Raw genomic sequence first — 27,117 nt, 5'->3', positions numbered from 1 at the left:
TCCCTCTCAACCTCAAGAATCTACTAGCAAAACAGTGATGTCACACCAATACCCAAAAACCTAAAAATCAAGCAGAACCTTCTTATGCAGTTCTTCTTTGAAGAACTGAAAAACTAATGTAATTATCCTGGCATAAGGAAACAGAATAAGATATACTGGAATAAAAACCATGGGGGAAAAATTTATCCAAATATTAGGAAAATTTTAATAGAACACAGTGATAGTAAGAACTACTCTAATGTGGCTGATTGGAAAAATCAGTCAGTTCAATAAAAAATACATTATGTAGGGGAGGCCAATTTGACAAATGGTTTCTGCTTCAATTCATATTTTATATAATATAAAAGAAACAGTAAATCATACTTTGATTTCAATAATGAAATATTTACGTAGTCTAGAAATTTTAATTATAATCAATATGTATTAATTCACTATTCTCAATCACAAATGTCTGTTTGAGGTATGTCAGCAGGGAGGCTTTAGTCAGTTTTCTCTACAATATTTACATAACATGCAGTCTTTATTGGTTATTTCCTTAAAACCCTCTACCATTGTTGATGCACTTTGTTACAACTGATGATAATCTCTAAAGCAAAACATTTGTTCTCCTATTTCAGTTTGTGATAAATGAAACCTTTCGCCTAACCAGTTGAAACATTTATCACATTCAGGGTAAATATTCTAGAAGGCATCTCATCAACTATCTTTAAATACAGAATATCCTGAATGTTCAACAGGACAGTGATAGAAACAAATAAAAGTCTTTTCCAGTTGTATAAGGATGGCATTTTTTCTCCACCTCTTTACTGTATTTTTACGTATAATTTTAATGCAGTATTTTTTTCCTACAAATCTGACATCTGTCCATGACCCACAGGGAGAAACAATTAAAAAAGCAGTTATCTTTCAAATGCAACTTTAAGTCTACAAAATACCACCATTTTTTAAAAAATCAAAACCCCAAAACACTATTCAATTTTGTGTCATATCCTTTAAAGAAGGCTTGCCTGTAAAATCTAGCTTGGAGTCCATCAGTGAATATTTTCCCTCATTCTCTGAGACATGTGGCAGTTGAGTAATCACCCAGACTGCTCTAAAAAAGTATGTGTCTAGTTAATTTAGGCAGTTTATTTTGATAGCACTCACCTCTTTTTGATTATAGCAGGTGTTTCAAGGATAAATTTGCTGAAAATTGTATTTTGTTTAAATAACAGCAGTATGTACATTTATGGCCTTACTATATTAAAAAGCATTTATTGTCTGGCAGCAATAGATACAATTACAAACATTTGTGACAGTAATTGGAGCTATTACTTCTGCATGGTGCCTCATGGAAACCAACTTATTGCCACCTGTATTTACATGTGTTACTGGTAATCATAAAAGCTGATTTTTAAAAATTTGGTGCCTTATTTTTCTTTAAATTATGTGACTATTTCTCAACAGAAGGTCTGCCTACCAGAAAATCTGTAACAATTATAAATGTAGTCTTTCCATTATTCAAATAACAGGCAGAATCCCATTTAAATAACTAGTATATATATAAATTGTATTCCTATATCCTTGCCCACAGAATATATTATACGTTTTTGCTCATGGATGCAAGAGTTCTTTAAATATTTACTGTTTAACAACCATCGTACAAATCTTACAAAATGTTCTTCGTTCCCAAACTATAACAATTTAGAAATGCTTGCATTTCAGAAATATTTAGAAAAGCTAAATTTTATTAACACCATCTTACACTGCATGCAAACACAATGATGGCAGAAGATCAAAGCATGTTATTCTCTCCAATGCTCTGGATGAGAAAAATACCCTCTATTGCTTCCAGAGACAGATTTGTCTACAATAATAAAAAGAAAAAGCCTACCGCTGTAACTTTCTGCAGAATTTGGCTTCCAATCTGAAGAAACTTAGATCTAATACAGCACTTCTGAGGTCCCTCGGGTTCATTTAAATGGATTCCACCTGCTGATTAATGAAGGCCTCTCTTCTCCCTCTCAAATTTTAGCTCTCACAGTGACTAGAGAGCCCAAGGGCTCAGGACTATTGTAACAATTCTTCCTTTAGCACAGTGACCTCCCAAAAGGTTTCCTAGTGTGAATTACCCGAGGCAACACCTGTGTGGCTTATTTACGATAAAACAAAATCAAATTGCTTGGAGTTGAAATTTAAAGTTTAAGGTTCTTTTTACAACTGCATCCTGAGAAAGTCAGACACTGAGGAAGAACAGGTAAGGATATAAAAAAGCAGTTAAGTGAACAAAAGGTCTGAAATAATTAGAAACACATGCCGTAATACTACCTAAACGTTTTTAAAAAATTATCTCTTTAGCTGAATTCCTTGTAATGAACTTGAAGATTTACATAATTACTAGACACATTTTGGTGGAATGAAGGGGGTAGCTAACCAACTATCTTTTAAAACAACAAAGCAGTAAATATTTAATTATAATTTGGAAAAAAATCTATTTAAGTCAGTCAAAATTTTAATTACAAAATCTGCAGGGCATTAAAGCATGTTGGAACATTTGCTCATTACATTATATACCTTATATTAAATCATTATAATGTATAATCTTTTAGAAATAGGTACTGCATAATTGAAGAAAACAGCCTATGTAAGGTTTAGTTGAAAACTGATGTCACATTTTCTGGTCTTCCTTATTTCTGGTGAACAGGAATATGTATTATTAGTGTTTACTTGGTCTCTACTGTGGTAAAAATCCTTGACTTGAAAAAAAACTTTCTCCCAATAAAGATTAATAAGATTGATCATTTTAAGAAGCCATTTTTCTTTGGTTTAATGAATGAAGCCAAATAGAGGCTTGCTTTTTTTATCGTAGAAAGATAATCCTAGAAGATAGAATAATCCTTCTGAAGAAATAGGATTAAGTACTTATTTATAGATTCAAAATTAATAAAAAATACAGAAAATGAAAATCTATATGAATATGCACCCACATTTTCTATTCTTCCAGAGATATGGGACATGTAGAATTCTTTGGCAGCTCAGCTTCAACTATTATTTAAGGAATCGTTAACTGATTCATTAAATTAAAAAAAAAATACTATTATAGAATTAAATTTTTTTCAATCACATAGGAAAGTACTAGCCTTCAATAATTGTCACAATTGCCCTGGAGGATATCCCCTCATAGAAGCTGGAAAAAAAGAAAGCAGCGTAACAGTGGCTACAACCAAGGGCCTGGTAAGATTATTCACTGTTGTGGCAATGAGTAATTACAGAAGATTTTTTAAAAAGATTTATTTATTTATTTATTTTCCCCCCTTCCCCTCCTCCTGCTCTGCTCTTTTTGCTGTCTATGTTGTCTTCTCTTCTCATTTTCTCTCCTCTAGGATTCACCAGGATTCCATCCTGGAGACCTCTGATGGGGAGAGAGATTCCCTGTCAATTGAGCCACCTCAGTTCCTGGTTTCCACTGCACTTCACCTTGACTCTCCCCTTGTCTCTCTTTTGATGGGTCATCATCTTGCTGTATGACTCACTTGCACGGGTCACTGGCTTACCACGCAGGCATTTGCACAGGCATTGGTTTGCCACGCAGGCATACTTTCTCTTCTTTTTCACCAGGAGAACCCAGGGATTGAACCCAGGTCCTCCAATAGGGCTCTATCCTTGACCCACATCCGCATCCCACAGAAGATTTCTTTTTTTTTTTTTTTAAAGATTTATTTTTATTTATTTAATTCCCCTCCCCTCCCCCGGTTGCCTGTTTTCTGTGTCTTTTTGCTGCGTCTTGTTTCTTTGTCCACTTCTGTTGTCGTCAGCGGCACGGGAAGTGTGGGCGGCGCCATTCCCCGGCAGGCTGCTCCCTCCTTCGCGCTGGGCGGCTCTCCTTATGGGTGCACTCCTTGCGCGTGGGGCTCCCCTACGCGGGGGACACCCCTGCGTGGCAGGGCACTCCTTGCACGCATCAGCACTGCGCATGGGGCAGCTCCACACGGGTCAAGGAGGCCCGGGGCTTGAACCGCGGACCTCCCATGTGGTAGACGGATGCCCTAACCACTGGGCCAAAGTCCGTTTCCCCAGAAGATTTCTATATCTACTTCTCTACTCAGTCTTCATTTCTGCTTCCTGTTCTCCATGTTTTGCCTTTTAACTGGACTTCCACCTTTAATAAGCACTTGTTTCTCTGCAATGACTCTATTTCTGGGTTGGTCTGTGCTTATGGTTCTATGCTTGCCTATATTCTAACCACCAGCTCTTGTATGACTCTGTCCTGCCAATTCTCCACTTAGATCCTAGACCTCCTGGTTTGACCCCAACCTCCTGAATTTGGTCAAGCCATCTCCCTATCAAGCACTCAGAGAGAGTGATGGTAACCTTCAAGTATAGACAGCCATTAAAGATATGATTTATAATTTTTAATCATATATGGAAATATTCATGATATAATGTCATGTTAAAAAAGTGGAATGATTTAAACTATAAATAAAATCACACAGAAAGAGTATAGAGAAAGAGGAGTTAACACATAGTGAGTGATTCTTTTGGCACCATTCTAAATACTTTAGATATATTAATATATGTAATCCTTTAAGTAACTTTTTAAGGTAGGTATTATAGCTAACTCCATTTCACACATGAGGAAACTGAATCACAGAATGGTTGAATAACTTGCTTACAGGACTCAACAGCTAATTTGTTTTAGAGCCAGGATTTGTGGTTTTAACCAGTATGCTATATTGTATCAAATCTGGGTTTTAGGTTCAAATCTCTTATCTGCCACTGACTAGGCAAAGGCAATTCTCCATGTTTCACTTTCCTCATCTGTAGTAAAAAGTATATTCATCTCATAAAATGGTAGAAAGAATTAAATGAGTTAATATATAGAATGGTAAGAACAGTGCTTCATGCATAGTAAACAGTAAATCTCACTTTTAACTATTATTATCATTATATTGTACATTTACTAAGCAAAACACTGGAAAGATTTACCAAAGTGATAATTATAATTATCCTTGGGTCATAGAATTATGGAACATTATTTTCCTTTTTCATCCTCTGCTGAAAGCAGAGATACACTGCTTGGGGGCCTGGGCCCCAAGTTGTTTTTTTTTCCTCTCCATGCTAATATGAAACTGATTCAAGAACCAGGAGAAGTTGATGTTTACAAACATTCCCTTAAATGAAGATGCAAAATTTTTAATCATTCTTCCTGAATATTGATATAGGTATCAGATATGAAATCTGTTATGAAATGGCCTAGGATTTGGTTGGATTTATTCACTCCTTTGCCAGAACTTTTAACTATGTCTTTAGACATATTATTTCAAGTTGGGGCAAATCTAGGTATAGTACTACCCTGAAAGTAATCACTAGGAACATTCTCTATTACCAACTCTAAAAAGGGGAACTACTAACATAGTCCATTCAATTCAGCATATAATAAAAATCCTTTCTCTTCAGTTATTGAACATATTATTTGTATTTTGCCTTCTTTGAGGACTGGCAACAATAGCAAGTGGTACCAGGCAACAGGGAGAAGCTGGCTTCACAACAAAAGCCCTATGGCAATGTATGGAGAGTTTACAAAGATAAAATATCAGTATATGATAGGATCTCATCAAAGCATATAGTTTTAAAAAATAACAGAAAATGAGATTTACTTTTCTTGTAATTCTCAGCTAGGAAGCACAGAGAGAATAAACTGAACTTGTGAGAGAAACAAAAAAGCACAAATAAGTATTTGACCCAGTGTCAAACAAATAAGGAACTTATTTACTACAAACACAAGGCCACTTTAAAGAAATGTGTACTGGATTTACATAATGAAGTCCCTTTATTACTTATCACCCACACCTTTTTGCCACTTGAAAACTAATCTAATGTTGAATAATAAAACACAAATATATCCCAAAATAATACATTTTTTCCCCCTCAAACACAAAGCTGAAATTTCTAAATGTCCTAAATAATTTAGACTGTGTAGAGTGTTGTCATTGTTTAGCAAATGAAGGGGCAGTTATTGAGAAGACTAGATCTACCATGATGCTGCAGTCAAACTCTTCTGAAAAAGGATAATGAGTTCATAAGAAACCTCATATGTAACCAGATTATTTTATTTTTATTTCTGAGCCATGAGATACATATCTCTTTGCTTAAGTTTCCTATTTTCTCAAGCTAATATACAGATATATTTTTCTTAAGTAAGCTGATTAAAGTTTAAGACTCTAAAGCTGCATTTCCCACTTGCTACATTTGAAAGACTTGGAAGAGTTTGTGAAATACTAGAAATAAAGACCAAATAATCTAGAGAAGAATTCTGGAAAAGCAACCAAATATGACTTTAGGTAAATACGTTTTACCATGAAAATTTAAATTAAAAATGATGGCTACATATTTTTAAAATTACCTTTAAAAAAAGGAACTTTATCTGATGTTTTGAAATGTTGCCTATAAAACTTGATTGTAAAATTAATTTGGTACAACATAACCTCATAAAATCAAGGCTGGTGATGTATGACATAAGACTATGAGTCCAACATTCAACTAATTAATTCTTCCCCAATTTAGGAGACCACTGAATCTCAAAGTACCCAGAACTTTGATTTACTGGGGTTTATACTGAGTTTTATAAAACTGTATGTGTTAGCCATTAAATGTATTTTCATTCTTTCTTTATTAAATTACTTCTATTATGTAGAAATAAATGACTGTGCTTTAAAAAAATCCTCATGTCATCGCCTTAGGTTCTAAATAAGATATTTAACTTCCAGTGTTTACTTAGCTTGAAAGTAAACAAATTAAACTTGCTTCCTTGTGGGATTAAACTGTACTTGACAGTTCAAAATACATTTATTTTAACATATCATTCTGACCAGATTAACAATAGTAGTGATTTTTAATTTTATGAAGATAATTTGTTCTCACAAAACCAAAAAATCCTAAATTAGATTCTTGCAAATTAAGACTTCCAGCAGAGATCAAATCAGTGAAAAAGAAATTCTTATTAAGATATATTCACATAGAAGAGATATACAAACAAAGACTTCATCTCCAATGTAGCTGAACAATAGCTGTCTTCCATAATTACTGAGTAAATATATGGTTAACTGGCTGCAGGGTTTGATCTTGGGTAAAGTTTGTTCTACAGCTATTGACAGTCCAGTAAGACTTCTGGTGTCCTCAGCCTCTTCTGGGACTGCCCTAGGGGTCTAGGCTGCTTCTTACCTTCTTTAGGATACAGTTCTACAAGCCCAAATCCAGACTTTCCAAGAAAGAATTAGCTTACATGGCACTATAAAAAAGGTAAGTTTTGCAGGGCCTTCTCCTTTGGGAGCATGGGACCAAACTGGATTTCTAGAATGACAAACTTACTCAGAACTTTGTTCCATAATGTTGGAGCTTGTTCCCAGCCTCCAGGGAAAATAGGATGAATCTTTTAGTTTAGATGTTTGTCTAGCCCTTTTTGTAGGAACTATTACAGTACTGATGAGAATAGCATTTTTCAGTCACCTATTAGCTTAGCCTGAAGTTATTACTTACAAAATTATATGCAAAAAGGAAGCAGAAACTTATAAAATAGGTCAGTTCATTGGCTCTAATCCTTAATCTTATAACATATAATATATTGATTATTTGCACACTATTTACCTTTTAATCATATGTACTAAACAGATTATCTAAGGCAACTTCCAGGATGTCTTCTGTTTTGCCATCCAGCAGCGTTCTAAACCATCCTCTAAACCTAATCAGTGGGTAGTCAGTCATGAAAGACCAATTTCATTCATTATTCCCTTAAACAAAATATGATCTCCAAGGAAATATATTTCTGCACATACTCCTCAATCCCTCAGAAACATGATGTATCCCAAACGATCCTTTTAAAGATTTCTTGCTTTTCAGAATGTACTATATTATTTATTCAACAACAATTTGCTAAATCCCTATTAAGACAAAATGATGTAAATGATATAACAGGGAATACCTTTGACCCTGAAATTGCCTTACAAAAAAACCGAACAAAATGTGTTCTCTCTTCTATACCTTATTGTCAGTCCTAATCGTGACTTTCAGTTGTGGTAATACACGTTCAACTTCTAGACTCCATTCTGCAGCATCTGTCGTAGATTCCAAAATATCTTCTTGTTTGGCAGATTCGTTCATATCCTAAGAAAGGAAAGATATCATAAGATTGAGCGTTTATAAAAAGAAATGGTAAAATTTTGAAGCATTTTAGCAGGACTGCACAATTTAAATCAAGCATGGTAGTGTTAAAATTATAGTGGCTATAGAAATTCTTTTCTGTCCTCCTATCCATGTTGAAAGAAAACAATGCACCAACATGGCAGAATAACAAAATAATTATTTTTTAAAAGAAGCAAATAGGTGATTTTACTATTTTGATAAAGAATAAAGGCTGAACTGATTGCGGATACTATCAAATGGACAAATCATTTAGGTATGTTAACTGGCTAAAGTAGAGGAGATAGAAACACTGCCACATCAGATGGGATCTCTTTTCACAAGACTTTCATGCTACTTTACTGGAATTGTAGTTGGTGTTGGGGTTTAAGATATATTTAAGGGATTTGAATCTCTGGACTGACAATATGATAGCCAGGCCCTGAGCCTCAACAGACTTCAGCTCCTACACTCTGATTTATTGGACTCACCCCACTCAGCTAAGATGGAGTTGAAGAAGGACAACCACCACACCATGGAGCCTAGAGTGCCTACAACTGAAAGTAAGAGGATTGCATCCAGTATCCATGTGGAATCTGAGCCTCCTCTTGACATAGAGGTGCAACGGACACAACCAATCCAAGGTCCACAGAGAAAAGGTGGCATTGGTGTGGGAAAAGAGGCCATGGTGGCTGATGGGTATGGGGAATGGGAGGAAGAGATGAGATGTGGAAGCGTTTTTGGGACTTGGAGTTGCCCTGGATGGTGCTTTAGGGGCAATCACCAGACACTGTAAACCCTCCCAGGGCCCACTGGATGGAACGTGGGAGAGTATGGGCTATGATGTGGACCATTGACCATGAGGTGCAGAGATGCCCAGAGATGTACTTACCAAATGCAATGGATGTGTCATGATGATGGGAGTGAGTGTTGCTGTGGGGGGAGTGGTGAGGTGGGGGTGGTGGGGTTGAATGGGACCTCATATTTTTTGAATGTAATATTTTTACAAAATGAATAAAATTTAAAAAAAAAACCAAAAAACAAAAAACATTGTCTTACAATGCCCATCCCAAAAAACAGAGATTATTTACAAATGCAAGCAAGACAGTTCCACCCATCTGCCCCATGGTATCTAAGCCCCCTTGCAACTGAAAGCAGAGTGAGCACCACCATCCCCAAATCCTCAAAACTGAGGAATGAACAAACATGGGGGGTGGGGTGGGAAATGTAACTGTGGATTAAGATAGACTTCTTATTTAGTGGTCACCAGAGGTTCTGAGGAGGGGAAGAAGAAAGGGTGTAACATGGAACATTTTTGGGACACTGGAATTGTTCTGCATGACATTCCAATGATGGATACAGGCCATTATACATTTTGTCAAAACCTATAAATTTGTCCAATGTAAAGTGTAAACCATAACATAAACTATAGACCATGGTTAGCAGCAATACTTCAATATGTGTTCATTAATTTTAACAAATGTACCACACTAAGAAAGACGTTAATGGGGAAAAGTGTGGGAGGGACAGGGGGTGGGGTATATGGGAATCCCCTATATTTTCTATATAATATTAATGAAATCTAAAGTGTCTTTAAAAATAATAATTCCAACAAACAAACAAAAGATAATATAATGGTTAAAAAAAAAGAAGAAAGTAAGTCAAGGTAACCTGGAAAAGAAAGGAGAAAATGCTGCCGTGCTCACTGCCATGTGCCAGAAAAGCCAAGGACCAAGGATCACTGGCAATCAGCCTCAGGATACCAGTTTTCAGGAAGAAAGAACCACCCTGATACTCCTTGATTTGGACTTCTAGCCTTGAAACAGTGAGTCAATAAATTCCTATAGGTTAAGCCAAAAAAAAAAAAAAAAAGAGAAAACATTGTCTAAGTTTGAATCTCCTATAATTAAATATAAACTGAGAATATGAAAGAAGAAAAATCTTAAAATCCCAGAAACAAAGGACTCATTATTTAAAACTTTTGTATATTCATAATTAAAGTGATAGTTTGGTTAGGTCAAACTATAATGTAGCTTTAAAATAAGAATTAATACAGACCTACTTGAACTCAAGTAGGGTGGGGGCCAAATTTCTGTATTTGGTTTCTGCCCTTGAGTAATAAAAGCAATTCATGACTGTTTTGGATTACAAAAGGAAAACCTTTTTAAAAAATTTTTTTTGCCAACCTTCCATATTTCAGCAATAAGAATATATGGCTTTAAAAACATAAAGAATGTAAAAATTAATGATTTAAAGATAAAATCTAAGGCATTGATTTTGGTAACCAATTTTTACCTTTAATCTTCCTTGATAAATTTTAAGAAAATAAATATTTATAATGAGTAAAAGAGGTCTGAGAGACATAAACAAATACAATGTTCAAACCTGATATGGATTCTAATTTGAACAATCTGTAAAAAGACATTTTGAGGCAATCAGGGAAATTTAAATATAGAAGAGTATTAGACGATATTAAGGGATTATAAATTTTAAAGGTGTGATAATGGTATGGTGGTTATGTAAAAAAAAACAAAAGACCTTTCAATATAGAGATATGTAAATATTATGTAATATGTAAATATTTACAGGTGAATTGGCATGATGTCTGGGATTTACTTTATAATACTACAGCAAAGAGAAAAAGGACTTTCATGCTGCAGTCCTGCAGAACCAGGCTCAGCCAAGGGGGTATGTCTTCTCAGCAGCAGCTTTGTTCAATTCTTAACAGAATGTAGATGCTTTGCTCACTGATTTAAAAATAAGTTTGATTTATGGAAACACCATTTGGGTGAACTGAAGCTGGAGACTACTGACTAAATCTCAGAGCCAGTACTCCCAGCCCATTCCTTCATTCCTATCCCTCCCTCTTTCCCTCCTTATAATCACAAAACAAGTCTAAAGGGGCACTCATCTACATTCCCACTTTCTTCAGAAGTGGATGTAAGGTTGTTCAAGGTGTGAATAATATACTCAAAAGAATTTTACTGAAGGTAGGGCATGTTTTTCTAATTTTCACAAAAGCAAATGGGATAGTAGTGGCTCTGTTTGAATCAGAAGCAGAAACTAAAAGATGGAAAGGTGCCTGAATATTGTATACTGCATTAGGATATCCCAGTGTGTTAGCTACTCTTTGTTTTTATACTGTCTTTTAGTAAGTTGCATTTGCCTTTACAAGCTTATTATTTGGTTCCCTAAAGTGATGATTTGCTAATCACTATTCCAATTCCCTGAAATAATTTAATGTAGCAGTTTAAAGATTTTTCACTCACTCCTAGGCCATGGCTAATGTACTTGGGGAAATGACCCAGGAACTAAATGAAGAAGGGGTAAGAAAAGAACACTAGGCTTGGTACAGCAGCATTAACATAGAGTTACTATATACAGACTCTTTCCCCTTAGATGTTTGCATATCTCTTCCATAATCTCATTCCTTACGCAACATCTCCTAATTCCTAAAAACTGTATACATTAACTAAACAAGCCCTACATATAAAGTATAAATCATTTTAAAACTCCATGCTTTACCATTGGTTATAATACTTGAGAAAATATTTCCTTCCCAGTTGTCTTGATTTAACAAATGGTATTTTATGTGGTGCTATTAGTAAGAGAGAAATAAATGGCTGTTTTCCGTTTAATCAAAATTTTATATCATCATGACAAACTCCCTCTCTGAAACAACATTAACTGAGATAAAGCAAACTCTTGGGAAATCCACTTACTGCTGTTGTAGAAATAATTAGACACTCAATAAGACACAGGCTACCCAGAAGTCTCATAATAATTAATTTAACCAGTAAGCCATTTGTTAAGCTCCTACAACATTGCAATGGGAGAATCCAGGCACCCTGCTGGGTACAGAAAGACAAAAGGATTTAATCACTGCCCGCAAAGAGTTTACAGTCTATTAAGAAGAATTTTAGACTACCTATGATATGGGAGGACACAGGTTTGATCCCTGGGGCCTCCTGGTGAAAAAGAAGAAAGTGTGCCAGTGTGGTGAGCCAAGTGCCCGCATGGCAAGCCGAGCGCCTGCATGGCGAGCCAAGTGCCCACGCGATGAGCCAAGTGCACGCATGGTGAGCTGAGTGCCCATGTGGGTCCCCATGCAGCGAGCTGAGTGCCCATGTGGTGAGCTGAGTGCCCACACGAGTGTCTGCGTGGCAAGCCTAGTACCCACGTGGTAAGGCGAGTAGCTGCATGGCAAGCCAAATGCCCATGTGAGTGCCCGCATGGTGACCCAGTGCCTGCGTGGCAAGCCAGTGCCTGTGTGGTGAGCTGAGTGCCCATGCAAGTGACCGCATGGTGAGCTGAGTGCCCATGTGAATACCCATGTGGTAAGACAGTGCCTGCACAGGAAGCCAAGTGCCTGCGTGGTGAGCCAGTGCCCGCACAAGTGAGTCCCGCAGCAAGTTGATGATGCAGCAAAAAAGAGAAACAAAAGGAAGAGTCATGGTGAAGTGCAGGAGTAACCAGGAACTGAGGTGGTGCAACTGACAGGAAACCTCTCTTCACATCAGAGGTCCCCAGGATTGAATCCCTTTGAATCCTAGAGGAGAAAGATGAGAAGACAAAAAGAGAAATAGATACAGAAGATCACATAGCAAATGTACACAGACAGCAAAAACAGCAGGGTGGGGAGGTGGGAAGAAAAATAAATAAAAATTAAAAAAAGAAATCTGAAATTATATTTGAAAGAGAATTCAACTTCCAAATTTATTTTTGTTTAATATATGAACACCCACCTTCACTACTACTTTGGCTACTTTCATGTGTGCCATTGTAAGTGTTAAAGTAAAAACCCTTTCTGAACACAGTCACAATTTTTCTCAAAACAAAACAAAAAGAAAGTACCCCCAAGGGTATATTGAGAAAAACTACTAAAGGATCACATTGTATTTGGTGAGGTAGAGTCTGCAAAATTCTTTATGGCCTGAATTTCTAAAAGGTTTCTTTCCATAAAGATGATAAGCTCATGGATGTATCAGTGCCCAAATATAAGTGAAAAGCTCAATTCACATACCCGTCCAGAGGGACCTGAAAGTACTGATTAACTGTCAAGACTGAAACAGTCCTAAGGCTCAAGGAAATGGTAACTAAGTTGTCTTGAGAGTCACCACAGTATGGTGTAATTATTAAAAGAATGGGTCTAGAATACCATTTTTTTGCTCAGATCCCATCTCCATCTCTTACTAGCTCTTAGTCAAGTTACTTAACCTCTCTAAATTTCAGGGTCCTATCAGTAAAATGGCACACTTGTAATATCTTCCTTATTGAAAAGATTGTTTTGTGAGAATTAAGAGAGATTAAAAATGTATAAGGGCTCTCACAGTGTCCCCAAAATATATTTAGCAGTTATCCATTATTTTATGCCAAGCAGGGAACAAGATGCTTTCACATATAGGTTAAATGTCCAATAAAAAAACCCATGAATAAGGGAACTCTTATTCTCATTTTTCAAATGAAGAAGCTAGGCCCAGAGCAGTTCAGTAATTTTCCCAATGTATTGCCATTATTCAGTGGCAGTTCCCTGGCACTATTACTCTAAGAGTCCAAGCTCTTAGTCACCTCACCAAGCCCCTGCTATAATCACTTTGCCTGTCATACAGGTAACAAATATTTTCCCCAGTTTATCACTTGTTTTTTTAAGCTTTAAATGGTGGTCTTTTTTCCACCCACACATTTTAATTTTTATGTGTTCAGATTTATCAGCAAATTTCCCTTTTATGGTTTTTGGTTGTCCTGTCATGTTTCATTAGGCCTACTTCAACACAAGAGTATAATAACACTTGCTACTCATGTTTTGTTTTTGTTTTTTCTGCTTTATTACTTTTTTTTATTAGAGAAGGAGGTTTACAGAAAAATCTTACAGAAAGTACAGAGTTCCCAAGTACTGCCACTCTACTCACATGCAGTTTTCTCTCTTATTAAAACTTTGTGTCAGTGTGGCAATTTTGTTATAGTTTATGAACCAATATTATTATAATTACACTATTAACTATAGTCCAAAGTTTACATTAGGGTTTACTGTTTGTGTTGTACAGTACTATGGTTGTTTTAATTTTTTATTCTGGTAACATATATATAACCTAAAATTTCCCATCTTAACCACATTCAAATATACAATTTATGGTGTTAAATACACACACAATGAATGCTGTGCTACCATCATAATTCTCCATTACCAAACTCTTCCATCACCCAAACAGAAACTCTGTACCAATTAAGCATTAACTCCCCATTCCCCATCCCCACCCCAGCCACTGGTAACCTGTATTCTAGTCTCTGATCTGTGGATTTGCTTATTCTAATTATTTCATATCAGTGAGATCATCCAATATTTGTCCTTTTGTGTCTCACTCATTTCACTCAAAATGCCTTTCACGGTTCATCCATGTTGTTGCATGTATCAGAATTTCATTTCTTATGTCTGGATAACCCATTATATGTATAGACCACATTGTTTTTCTATTTGTCTGCTGATGGACATTTGGGTTGCTTCCATCTTTTAGCAATTGTGAATGTCACTATGAACAGCAGTATGCCAGTATCTGTTCGAGTACCTGCTTTCAGTTCTTTTGGGTATGCACCTAGAAGTGTGATTGCCAGATCTTTTTTTTTTTACTCCCCCTTCCCCGGTTGTCTATTCTTTGTGTCTATTTGCTGCGTCTTGTTTCTTTGTCCGCTTCTGTTGTCAGCAGCAGGGGAAGTGTGGGCGGCGCCATTCCTGGGCAGGCTGCACTTTCTTTCACGCTGGGCGGCTCTCCTTACGGGGCGCACTCCTTGCGCGTGGGGCTCCCCTACGCGGGGACACCCCTGCATTGATCGCCAGATCTTATGGCAATTGCATACTTAACTTTCAAGAAACTGCAAATTGTTTTCCACAATGCTTGCAACATTTTTACAGCCCCACCAATAATGTATGAATGCTCTTCTTTCTCCACATCCTATCTAACACATTTTTTTAATACTAGGCATCCTAGAGGGTATGAAGTGGAATCTCACTGTGCTTTTAATCTGCATTTCCCTAATGGCTAATGATATCAAGTATCTTTTCATGTGCTTATTGGCTACTTGTGTATCTTCTTTGGAGAACTGTCTATTCAAGTGTTTCCCCATTTTTTTAATTGGGTTGTCTTTTTTTATTGAGTGTAGGATTTCTTTTTGTATTTTGGATATTAAGCCCTTATTGGATATGATTTCAAAATATTTTCTCCCATTGTGTAGGCTGTCATTTTACTTTCATGATGAAGTTCTTTGATGCTCCAAAGTATTAAACTTTGATGAAGTCCCTTTTATTTTTTTCTTTTGTTGCTCATGCTTTTGATATAAAGTTTAAGAAAGCATTGCCTCAAACAAGGTCATGAAGATGTTTCCTTATGTCTTCTTCTAGGTGTTTTAACTGTTTTGGTTCTTATAGTTAGGTCTTTGATCCATTCTGTTAGCTTTTGTATAATGTAAGAGATTCTTACATTCTTTTGCATTCTTTTGCATATGTTTATCCAGTGTTCCCAGCACCATTTGTTGAAGGGATTATTCTTTCCCTGTTGAGTGGACTTGGCACCTATGTCAAAAACCAATTGGCTATACAAATGAGGGTTTATAATATTTTTGAACTTTCAATTTGATCCCATTAGTCTGTATGCTTGTTCTTGTGCCTGTACCATGCTGCTTTATTACTATAGTTTTGTAATAAGTTTTAAAATCAGGAAATGTGAGTCCTGTATCTTCACTCTTCTTTTTCAATATAGTTTTGGATATTTGGGGTCTCTTCCACTTCCATATAAGTTTGAAAAATGGCTTTTCCATTTCTCCAAAAAGGCCATTGGAATTTTGATTGGAAGTGCACTGAATCTGCAAATAACTTTGGGGAGTATTGACATCTTAGCAATATTTAATCTTTGAGTCTATAAACATGGAATGTCCTTCCATTTACTTAGGTATTCTTTGATTTCTTTCAGCAATACTTGTAATTTTCCATGTACGAGTCATTACATTTTGGTTAAATTTATTGAGATATTTGTTTCTTTTAGTTGCTATTTTCTTACTTGCTAATTTGTTTATCCTTGTATAGTTTATTTGGAATGAGGGAGGAATCCAGGTTATTCAAGTGAATATTATCCCATTACCATTTAATTGAATTGTTCAGGTTTCCCCACTGACTTGCATTGCTTTATATGATAATATCACAATATAGTTGTATTATTTTATGGACTCTGTTGCAGTTTGGTATTGTTTATGAATTCCAACAATAGATACTGGATTGTGTCTGTAAACTGGTCTGTTCCTCTGGGCATATTAGATTGTATTTCAAACATCAACAAGTCACATATTCAAAGCACTAATGCTGCCGGGGGGAGGTAAGGTTTTGGTTTTTGTTATAAAGAACATAGGCTTATAGAAGACTTTTAAAAATGCATGTATTCTGTTTATCCAACATAACAAATTACATAATAAATAACTGGTATTAGTGTTGATTCAGGAAATAACCTATCCAATTAAAAAAATGGATAGGTGATGCCTGAACAAATCATTTATTAATTTTCATCAGATTCTCTTAGTCATTTCTGTAGAAGAGACCTTGTGTGAAGGCAGATTTAGGCTAGTGGGCCTTCAATAATAATCCTGGCACATTATGAAAATAAGGCCATGATGTCACCAGGACTTCTTAACCTATATCCAAATGGAAGGTTCTTGATACTCACTTTTTATGTAAGCTTCTTACTCAAAAATAGTCATGGCAATCTATCATATATTTATATTGAGGTATTAGGGCTGCTTCTATTCCTGTATAGTACATAAGACGTTGGTAATGAATTTCAGTCTCAAGGAAATTGAAAAATTATACAAATTAAGTATCAAGTGCATACGCTATGCAAGCAGCACGCTAGGTGCTGTTCACAAGTTAGGTTATTTTGTCTCAAAACAACTGTGTGAAGAATTATTTTTGTCTCCATTTTACAGATGAGAAACCATAGTGACAGAGAGGTTAACTAACTTGCCATGGTCACATGGCTACGAAGTGTAGACTGTATTTTATCTAAGGCTGCTCTTTCTGCCACAGCACCTGTCTTGATCGTACAGTGATCAAGTACCTTGCAAGTGACCTTGCAAAGTCCTTGCTTCCTACTTCTTACTAGGCCACAATAAACCAGACAGATGGAAATAAGGATCTCCTCTATTTCAAGTATGAACTCAAAAGATCAAGCAAAACCCTGTCTTTTCCACCCCAGGAAGAACCGTCTTTTGAGTTTCCTCTGATCAATAAGAATAGCTTTTTCCCTCTAACCCATATTTCCTGTTCACCTCTAGATATAAAACCAATGGTGGTACAGATTATTTACCAAAAAAAAAAGCATTAATTCAGTCATAATGTATTCCATCATGCTTAAACATGTGACATTGCGATCATTTCCCTGTGAAAAGCCAACCATAGCCTTCTCTCACGACACAGATAGGACACCTAATACTCAAATGTTTTAGGAAAGAAGAAAAACATTTTCCTCAAACAGGAATCAGAGCCAATGGTAACTTATAGGGCAAGTTTTGTAGTAAGTTTTATCCCCATATTCCTCAGAAAAGGCATTTTGTCCAGAGAATAAGTATAAATCATATATAAAATGGAAAAAAAAGTATTTAAGATATTATCCAAAATAGGTACATCTTCTTGCCCTTTTGATTACAATATTGCATGAAGACTTGCCACAGTGACGCTGTAAACTAAAACTGAAATGACATTTTTATTCCAAGCTTATATTTTTACTTCCTTACAGCTTTTGCTTTTTAAGTTAAAAAAAAAAAGAACACACACACAAAAAAAACCCTCTCATTCTTGGTATAATGAATTTTTTTTTGCTAAGTAATTGAAAACCAATTGTGTTTAAACCTTTTGAAATATTTGGGTTTATGCTGTATAACACAGGATTTGGTTTCTAAAACCTCAAATTTAGCATTTCAAGAAAGAATGGTATCTATGGCATGTTTGAAAAAAATGTTTTGAAATGAAGTGATGGGCATTTAAAAATAGAATTCAGAGAGCCCATCTTTTTTCCACTGGGGAAGGAGAATGACACATCTGTGTTTGGTGCCAGAACACTGTTGCTGTGATTCTGTTGAGTTTCCCAATGGAGAGAGGCTACAAAGACCACTCATAATTACAGTGTAACCACCATGAATATGCAGCATTTCCCAACTGACACACTCAACTTAGAAATAGGAATGACCAGCACATCTCTCTACCACCTTGCCACCAGATCTTTCCTTTCCTGCTCCCCCTACCCAAATCTCTGAACATTCTAGGGTACCTCAAACCATAGGCCTTACCCAAGTGTCAGAGCTTTCATTCAGCACCAGTGTCCTCTCCCATGGCTACTCTCAGGGTGGCTTTGGCTAAATTTCAGATTTTAAGAATACTCAGGAATCAGAGGAACATAGGGAATGCAAAACTAGCTTTGAAGCCTAATATTCATCCACATATATATTTTTTCCTTATAGGAAAAGCTATCCCAAAATTCAAATAACATAAACATAAAATTTTGGAAAATGAAGTAATAACTCACCAACTGAGGGAGGTTCCTGAAAAGCATTGTTTGGTAAACCAAGGCTGGGGTAAGGTAATTGGGGGAATCACACAAGAATGGCTTTAAATATATTTTTAAGACACTAAAGTAAATAAATATTCTGAAAAACATTTGCTTTGAAAACAAATTTCATCAATATAAGCATTCAACATCTCTAGGAAGAACGTTTCTCTCTCTTTTTTTTTAAAGATTTAGTTTATTTATTTCTCTCCCCTTTACTCCCCCTCCCCCCCCAGTTGTCTGTTCTCTGTGTCCATTTGCTGCATGAAGAATGCTTCTCTTAAGATACCTTCTTCAATGTTCCTGAAACACTACTGCTGAGTCACAATCTACTTGGGCAGATATTTCAAAATTTAGTCAATACGCAGTCAATATCTTTTTTAAAAAGGGAATCCCAGGTTCCCTTTCAAGAAAGGACTTGCTGCTCATCCGAAAGGAATACAGCCAGGAGACAGCCTCCTTTTGTCAGCTCCTTCAGGGTCTTTCTCACCTGCAGAGAGCCAACTCACCTCAGTGTACCCTCTTTCCAGGGCAACCCGCATCCAGTGACTGAGTCAAGCAGGCAATACTTGTTCAAGAGCTCCTCACCAGGGTGGCCAAGGCTTTGTCAGGCCCGCATCATAGTTAGACTCCAATCCTGCTGTCTTTCCCCTCCCTTTCCCAGGTGTCTATTTCTAATAAATACCTTGCACTCCAAACTGTTTCAGTATCTGTTTTCAGAGAACACGACCTGTGAAATATGTCTTTTTACTTGTATTCAATCATTCTTGCTTCAATCATTACAAATCTCAGAAAAATGCCTGTGTAAATCCATTTTCTTGCATTATCATGACACTTAAAAGCATGTATTTCAGGTCTAGCCTTCATTTCATTTAATGAAAGAAAGGAATGTAAGTAGATTTCTCCCTGCAGTATCCTACATGGTACATGGAAGAGAAAACAATTGTTCTTTGCTTTATAAAAATTAAACTATAGCTTGCCTATAAAGATACAAATATAAAATAGCATTTATTCATTCACTATTACTGAATACCTCCTACATACCAGAACAGGTGAAAGCATAGCGAACAAAGCTCCCGCTCCAGAGGAGTTTGCATTCTACTGGCCGAGACAGACAATGAACATACCAGAAAGGCATATAACACAAAACTATATCAGGGTCTGTGCAGAAAAAATAAGCTGGGTGAGAGGATAGACAATGACTGGAGAAATATCTATTATTTCAAAACCACAAATAGGGAGGGATTTCTGTAATCCATACATTGCTGGACTTGCACAGTCATATATACATTTAGTGCCACACTGATTTCCTAGATAGTATATCATTTTTGTTCTAGTAAAGAATTCATCACATTCAACTTTTCTAAAATAGTATTTCTTCTGCATAGTGAATCCACCTGCTGCATGAAACATAAAATCTTAAATCTATGTTACAAACCTATACAGCAGTCCTATCTTGGGGAAAGAGGAGCCTGAACCATCATAAGCTGCAGTCAGACACAGATGTTTCAGGCAGATGGCTTTAGTGGGCAATATCATAAACTTGCCAGATTTTTTTAAATATGAAAGTGTTTTCTGCCTCATTAGTACTTGATGGCTGGCTATCCACAGGCACCTGGTTTTTAGACTTTTTTCTCTAGTGAAAATGAGAATAGTCTTAGCTGTAAAGGGTAGATATTACATAATCTTTGCCTGAAGGATCTAATACTTAGGTGAATTATAAAGTCACAGACAGGAAAAATTCTTTCTCATGTAGCTTAAATGAGGTGACAAACTGAAATCAGAACAAATAGGAACATAAGAGTATAGTAATAGAGACAAATTAAATGACTTTGTTCCTTTCCAATACCCAGAAACCATTTTGTCCAGAGGGAATCCCAGGTGGCTCACAGGCTGCTATTTATACTATCAATACAAGAATGAAAAACACAAATGACATTTTCTTTTTGAAAATAACTGTACATGCATCTCTACTTTTGTTTTTCTTTTCACACTTTAGGAGTATTGTGTCATCATCATCTTTAGTGCATATATTACATGAATAGAATGCAGTTGCTCAAGGCAGGTATTGAACCATACCTATACCTTGCTGAACTCTTTGTTATGAGGTAGAGAGAAAAAAAGCAGTGGGCTTGGATGTATGCAGAATTGAACTCAAATTCAAGTACTGTAATTTATAAAGTCTAAAAGATTAAATTGTCCCAAGGCTATAAATTTCAGATTTTATTTGTAAAATGGAGAAAACATCTACCCAAATACCTCACAAGGTTAATGAAAGTACTCTACATGGAGTGTGGGGTATATGGGAACCTCTTGTATTTTTAAATGTAACATTTTTTGTGATCTATGAATCTTTAAAACAAAAAAAAAGAGAAAAAAAGTACTCTGTAAACTAAGTGACATATAAATGTAAGGTAGTGTCAGAATTGGAGTTTACTTGTGTGGATTTAAATGTTACTATAGTATTCTGATATAATTTTCAATTTATCAGTCAAAAATACAGTCATTCATTTGAGAAGTATTTATTCATACCTTCTGTGCTACACTATGGGGAATTAAAAAAAAAAGATAGTTATTCCCATTACCAAGAAGCATGCCAATTAGATTTGAGAGTGGGGATATGGAAGGAAGATGTGGCATTCATTTTTGTTGATACTTATTGAGCACTTTCAATATTCCAGATACTGTTCTAAGTGGTTTACATGTATTAAATCTTCTAATCTTCAAGAAGCTTATGAAATAGGTGATATTTTTACTGTCATTATACAGATAAAGAAGCTGAGGCAGAGGAAATTTAGAAACTTGTCCAAGACCAGATATACCTAGTAAATGGTAAAGTTAGGTCACAAACTCAGGCAATTTAACCACAATGTATATCACATCTTAAATTAGACAGAAAACACACACACACACATCATTAACAATAATAATAAATAACAATATCAAGGCAGCAAAATAATAATGGGGACATCCTCCTGAAATAGGATGGTTTATATCTTATGATATAAAACCAAAACTAGATCTAAACTTGTTTATATAAGTCAGACAAAGAAAAATTGTTTAATAAAGTATAATAAGAATATTATAGTCCATATATACTTTTTGATCATGTAATAGGTATACTCTTGTGAAAAAATTACATGTAGAAAAATGCAAAAGTTTCATATGTATTTTTAAAATCTCATTGAATATGTACTTTCATAGATTAGCTTTATTTCATAATTAAAACAGCAAAAACTGACTTAAAGCAGACTAGCCATATTCCAGGATATTTCATTTCGAAGAATTACAAATAAATTAAGTACTTTCCTATATTTAAGACTATTCAGTATTAGCCTATAATAATGGAAAATAACTTGAAACAGAATAATTTATGCCTTTACATAACAAAAAAAAATGCTATCAGGCAAATAGATTGTTCTCAGTTTGTATGAGAAGTGCCATATTGGTTTTCCATAATATGGAGAGGAGACAGTCCCACGTGCCTCTATGACCTTTATATTTGAAAATTATAACATTTTGTATATAGAAAAACAATTTTGAGAGCTACTTTCAAATGACAAACAAAACTATGGCCAGTAATGGTTTCTACTAATTTCAATTTTTAGTAAAACAGTTCTACTGATTGCTTGTTGGTCTTGGTTATATTAAAGATAACTTACCAAATGATAGGTCTGGGCCTTTAAAACATTGAGATCAATAACGTTTTCTTCATTGTCTGTCTCCTCTTCCTTTAAAAAAATAAAAAATAATAAATTTAAGTTAACAATGATAAAAACTTAAAGTTTTAAAAATGTTTTCCCAAACTTTGCACACATAATATATTAAGCCTGGTACAAAGACTAATGCAGGAAAGGATATTTAAAAACCTAGTGAAAGCACGCATAAAGTAGGACATAATATTATTAGCTCATCTGTCTTCTGAAGTTTTTGATGGTGCCATTTATTTATTTTGTCTTTATTTTTTTAATGTTACATTAAAAAAATATGAGGTCCCCATATACCCCCCACCCCCCCCCCCCCTTAGTGCCACTTAAATATAATCTTTTTTTATAGTCACTGAAGAAAAAAAACTTTAAAAGGAGGAAATGGAAGAGAGCTATTGTTACTGAACTAGAGATAAACATAAGAAGAGGAGCAGGAAACAGCACCAAGTACATATCTGAAAGAGATACTGGTAGAAGTTAAAGGAAATTTTGAGATGAATGAAATGGATAAAAACCAAGAGGATGATATACACAGAATATTCTTACTTGCTCCAGAGACCAATAATACTGATGTATATTTTTTATATCTCATCTTTTCTATGCTTAAGCTTGACAAGTTAATGGTCACCAGTACCCCTTAGCTCAGGTAGATTCTAAGCTGAATTGATCTGAACCCCAGATCAATTGTTGGGGAATGGGAAGAAGTGACCTTCTGAGAGGCAACCCCCCTCCACAATTTACAGGAAATATGGAGTCTGAGCAGGTTCTATGAGCATATAGGACAAAACATGAGTTTCCCTTTCTCTTTAAATGTCTTTGTGGTGGCAAATGACATAGTATGTGAAAAAATTCTACAAGAATGTCCCAAGTTTAAAGACAAGGGGATAAAGTCAATGGAGTTTAGTCCGCAGTCATATTATCTTGTAAAGAAAAATAAACAACAATGTACATTGGTTGGTGGGCACTTCTATATGCAGTCATACAAAAGCTTCGTAGATTGCAAATATAATCCTTAGCTTCAAGATTTCAGGGAAGCCGATGTGGCTCAAGCTATTGGGCTTCTGCCTACCCCATGGGAGGTCCAGGGTTCGGTTGCCAGTGCCTCCTGGAGAAGGTGAGCTTGCATGGTGGGCAGGCACCATGAGCTGACACAACAAGATTATGCAACAAGAGAGACACAAAGAGGAAAGATAATGAGACACACAACAAAGGAGGGAGCTGAGGTGATCAGGTGACTGAGTGTCTCTCTTTCACACGGCAGGTCCCAGGTTCGGTTCCCAGTGCCTCCTAAAGAGAAGACAAGTAGACACACAGAGCAGACAGCGACCACAGACAATGGGGGGTGGGGAGTGGGGGAGGAAATAAATCTTTAAAAATTAAGGAAAAAAAAAAGAATTTGGAAGCATAGGTTATCAAAGTGTGGTTCTGAGACCAACAGCAGCAGCATCACCATGTAACTTGTTGAATACAAATTCTAAGGTTCCTGCCCAGACCTACTCAGAAAGTCTGGGGGTTGGGGACACTAAGTAAGTGATAAGAACTAAGCCTTGGAGAACTGGAATGATTTTAGTAAAATATGAAACAATATAAATGCAGAGTCTATGTACTATATAAATGGACATCCTAAACACTAAAGTGAAGTTTACTTTATTCAGGCAGGGGAAAGTAGGACAAAGAGGTATGGCTAAAACCGACCTAACTGCTTATACCTTAAAGCTTAAGCACAGATGCATACCTTCAAAAAGTATTCGGGAAGGCATATCTATTCTGTACTTGTACTAATGATGTTCTACTTGACAACCAGAGTAAAGGACTGAAATGACAATGATTCAATTCCATGGGTGAAATGACAAGTTTATAATCCTTTTACTGTAATTTGATCAGTCTAGTTACATAAGGGATCAATGAATATTGTTGAATTGTACTGAATGGGACAGTAATGGTAAAAAGTTTTAATAGTAAACAGAAAAAAGGAATTAAGTTATTAAATATGATTAAGAGAACATTTAAAAGTAATTAGAATATAAATAATTAAAAAATAGTTTTAAAATAAATTAGAAGGATTCTGATCTCAGTAATTAAAAATGTACTCAACAACTTTCTACCATTTCTTTGCCTAATATGCACTCACTTAATTCTCTTACTGCCAGAGACTATGGATATGATTATATACAGCAGGTGAGAATAATCTGTGTCATGACCAATGCTTTTTTTGTTGTTTTTACAAAATAATATGTCCTATGTTGACTTAGCCAGTCTAAAACTGAGCTTCTAGTTTCTAGATCAGAACCTTAGTCTATCAGAAACAATCTTTACTATCCTTTAGACACCCCACAAACTCTGTAATATTCCACCATCCAAAAGCATCTTTTCATTGCTGTGGCACTAAACCAGTTATCCTTAGTGGGAGGAATGGGAAAAGTTAAGAGAGGTAGACCCCTTAGAATAAAATGAAGACGGTAAGGAAGATAGGAAAAAAACTATCAAGAGACATCATAGAAGGAACAGCCTCAGAGTAAGCCCCTTTGAGGAAGGCCTTCTGTTTGGTCTTGGCCCTTTACTTCATGGTTGAGAAATAAGCTAAGAGACTGCTTTTAGTATTCCTTTTCTAAATTACATAACCAATAATGCTGCTTTGAACTTTAAAGGCTTCCCAGAGGAAAAAAAATAGCAATAATTAGCAGAAATTATACAACATGCTGACAGATGGACTTTATGGTCAAATATTTAACAAATACCTACCATGCACCAGGCACTAAACAAAAAACTGGAGATAAAACAATGAACAAAAATTAGACATGGTTTCTGCCCGTACAGTTTTCTTTTTGATTAGCAGGTTTTTGTATTTCTCCCCTCACTAGTAGTTTTTAGTTCTGTGTCTTTGAAAATAATGCTTATGTACTAAGATCATGTATCATCCAAGAGGCATTAATAGCAAAGATGACTGGATGAGGGAAATACCTGAATAGAATAAAAGAGGTGAACAATTGGGAATGTGTGGGCTTAAAATTTTCTGAGCTTGAATGGGAAGATCTGATACATTACACAAAGAATAAAGCCTAAATGCCTTAAAATGCTACAAATGATCTTAACATGATTTATCTCTTCCCAGCTAATCTTAAACCACCCTTCTCCTTACTCAGGTACTCTGGCCACAATGATCTGGGATGGCATAAAAGAAATATTTGGTGCCTCATCATTTTGCCTTGTCATAAATTCCCCTTTTGAGTGACTACCCCAGCTAGCCCTGCTCTGGGAATAACCACAACTAGTAAGGCGTGTACCTTCATATGGGCTGCCCCAACTTCTCCAAGGGGCCTTGCCATTTCTGCCCTTTGTGTTGTATAATTTTCTAGCAGGGCAGGTAATTCCATATTTACTAGCAAGGCATATATCTCTATATGGCTTGGATGATAAGAGCTGCCCTCAGCTTCTCCAAATGGCCCTTGCCATTCTGTTTATTTTTGTGTGTGTATTGTATAGTTTAAAACCAACATCACCAGTATCCATGGGACTATCTATTTACCTCTCCCATCTGGGTCCCCTGGACCATCACAGAAGCCTAGGTTAGGTAAGCTCCAGACCTTTCTGCTGCCCTCATTCTCCCCTCTCTCCTTCCAGGGCCTCTGAAGTAATAAAGCGGTTCTCTCATGCATTCTCAGCTGGCTGGCTGTGTTTGCTTATGACCCAAAGAACTTTCACAGAACATCCAAAATATGTCCTCTCAGTTCCTTGATCATACTAAGCTCCATCCTCCATCAGAGCTTTTGCACATGCTGTATTAGCAGGGTCTTATTCAGTGCCTACTACATAACAGGTACTTGATAAATACATGCAGAATTAATATATTTTTATCTTGACTTTTTAAATTGATCACTAAAAAGATATCTTTTAAATGGATTATTTAATAATGGTCTTTTTTTCTTCTGTGATGTCAGCATAGAATCATCTTTTCAATATAAGTGGTTAAAATATTTATACTGCTGATAAAATGTGTTAAAAACATTAATACAGAGAAACATACAAAAGGAAATAATCATTTATAATTCTTCTATCTATATAACTACTGTTTAACAAATTGATTTTTTTAAAAATAGTTTACACAGTTGAGTTCATGATGATATAAAATGGAATCCTTTTCTGAGTTAATTTTAGAGAATAAAGTATAGAATAAGTATGAATTAAAATATAAGTTTCATCTTAATGGCACTAACATTTCTTTGTAACAATTTCTAATGGTTACATACTATTCTACTATTTGGATACAGTCTAATTTATTTAACCAAACCATCTTTCTAGACAATGATTATTTTCAGCATTTGCTATTAAAATAATGCAGTGGCTAACATTTTTTTTTTCATTTTTTAAATTTTTTTGTGGCTAACATTTTAAAGCAATTTTAAAGCATATATTAGCTTAATATATTACTTTAGAAGGTATTTACTACTGATTTTAAAAATCACTTGAAAATTATAATTGGTAAATAATAGTAAAATATACTAGAGTTTTTTTTTATTTACTGCATTTGTTTCAATTTACATGTATCTTTCCAGAAGTAAAATAAAAACAAGTTTCAATCATCTCCATTTCTGAGAAAGAATTATCTTGAGAAAAAAGTTATGTTATCTTTATCATTTTACCAATTTAATCTGTTTTAGAGACCTGATGATTTAGCT

At 35.5% G+C, this 27,117-nt stretch overlaps 1 protein-coding gene across 1 annotated transcript in view; it reads right to left on the bottom strand.

Moving 5' to 3' along the window:
* IFT57 (intraflagellar transport 57) overlaps nt 1-27,117 on the bottom strand; it is a 55,638-nt gene that overhangs the window by 21,171 nt on the left and 7,350 nt on the right. Inside the window, exons 5-6 of the mRNA XM_004455811.4 lie at nt 22,397-22,465; nt 8,017-8,139 (exon numbers count right to left, since the gene is read on the bottom strand). Coding sequence (XP_004455868.2) covers nt 8,017-8,139; nt 22,397-22,465 — 192 coding nt within the window. The remainder of the gene's footprint in view (nt 1-8,016; nt 8,140-22,396; nt 22,466-27,117) is intronic.

The sequence above is a fragment of the Dasypus novemcinctus genome, chromosome 4 (genome assembly GCF_030445035.2).
Source record: "Dasypus novemcinctus isolate mDasNov1 chromosome 4, mDasNov1.1.hap2, whole genome shotgun sequence".
NCBI lineage: Eukaryota > Metazoa > Chordata > Mammalia > Cingulata > Dasypodidae > Dasypus > Dasypus novemcinctus.
This window is presented reverse-complemented; position numbering and strand designations above follow the sequence as displayed.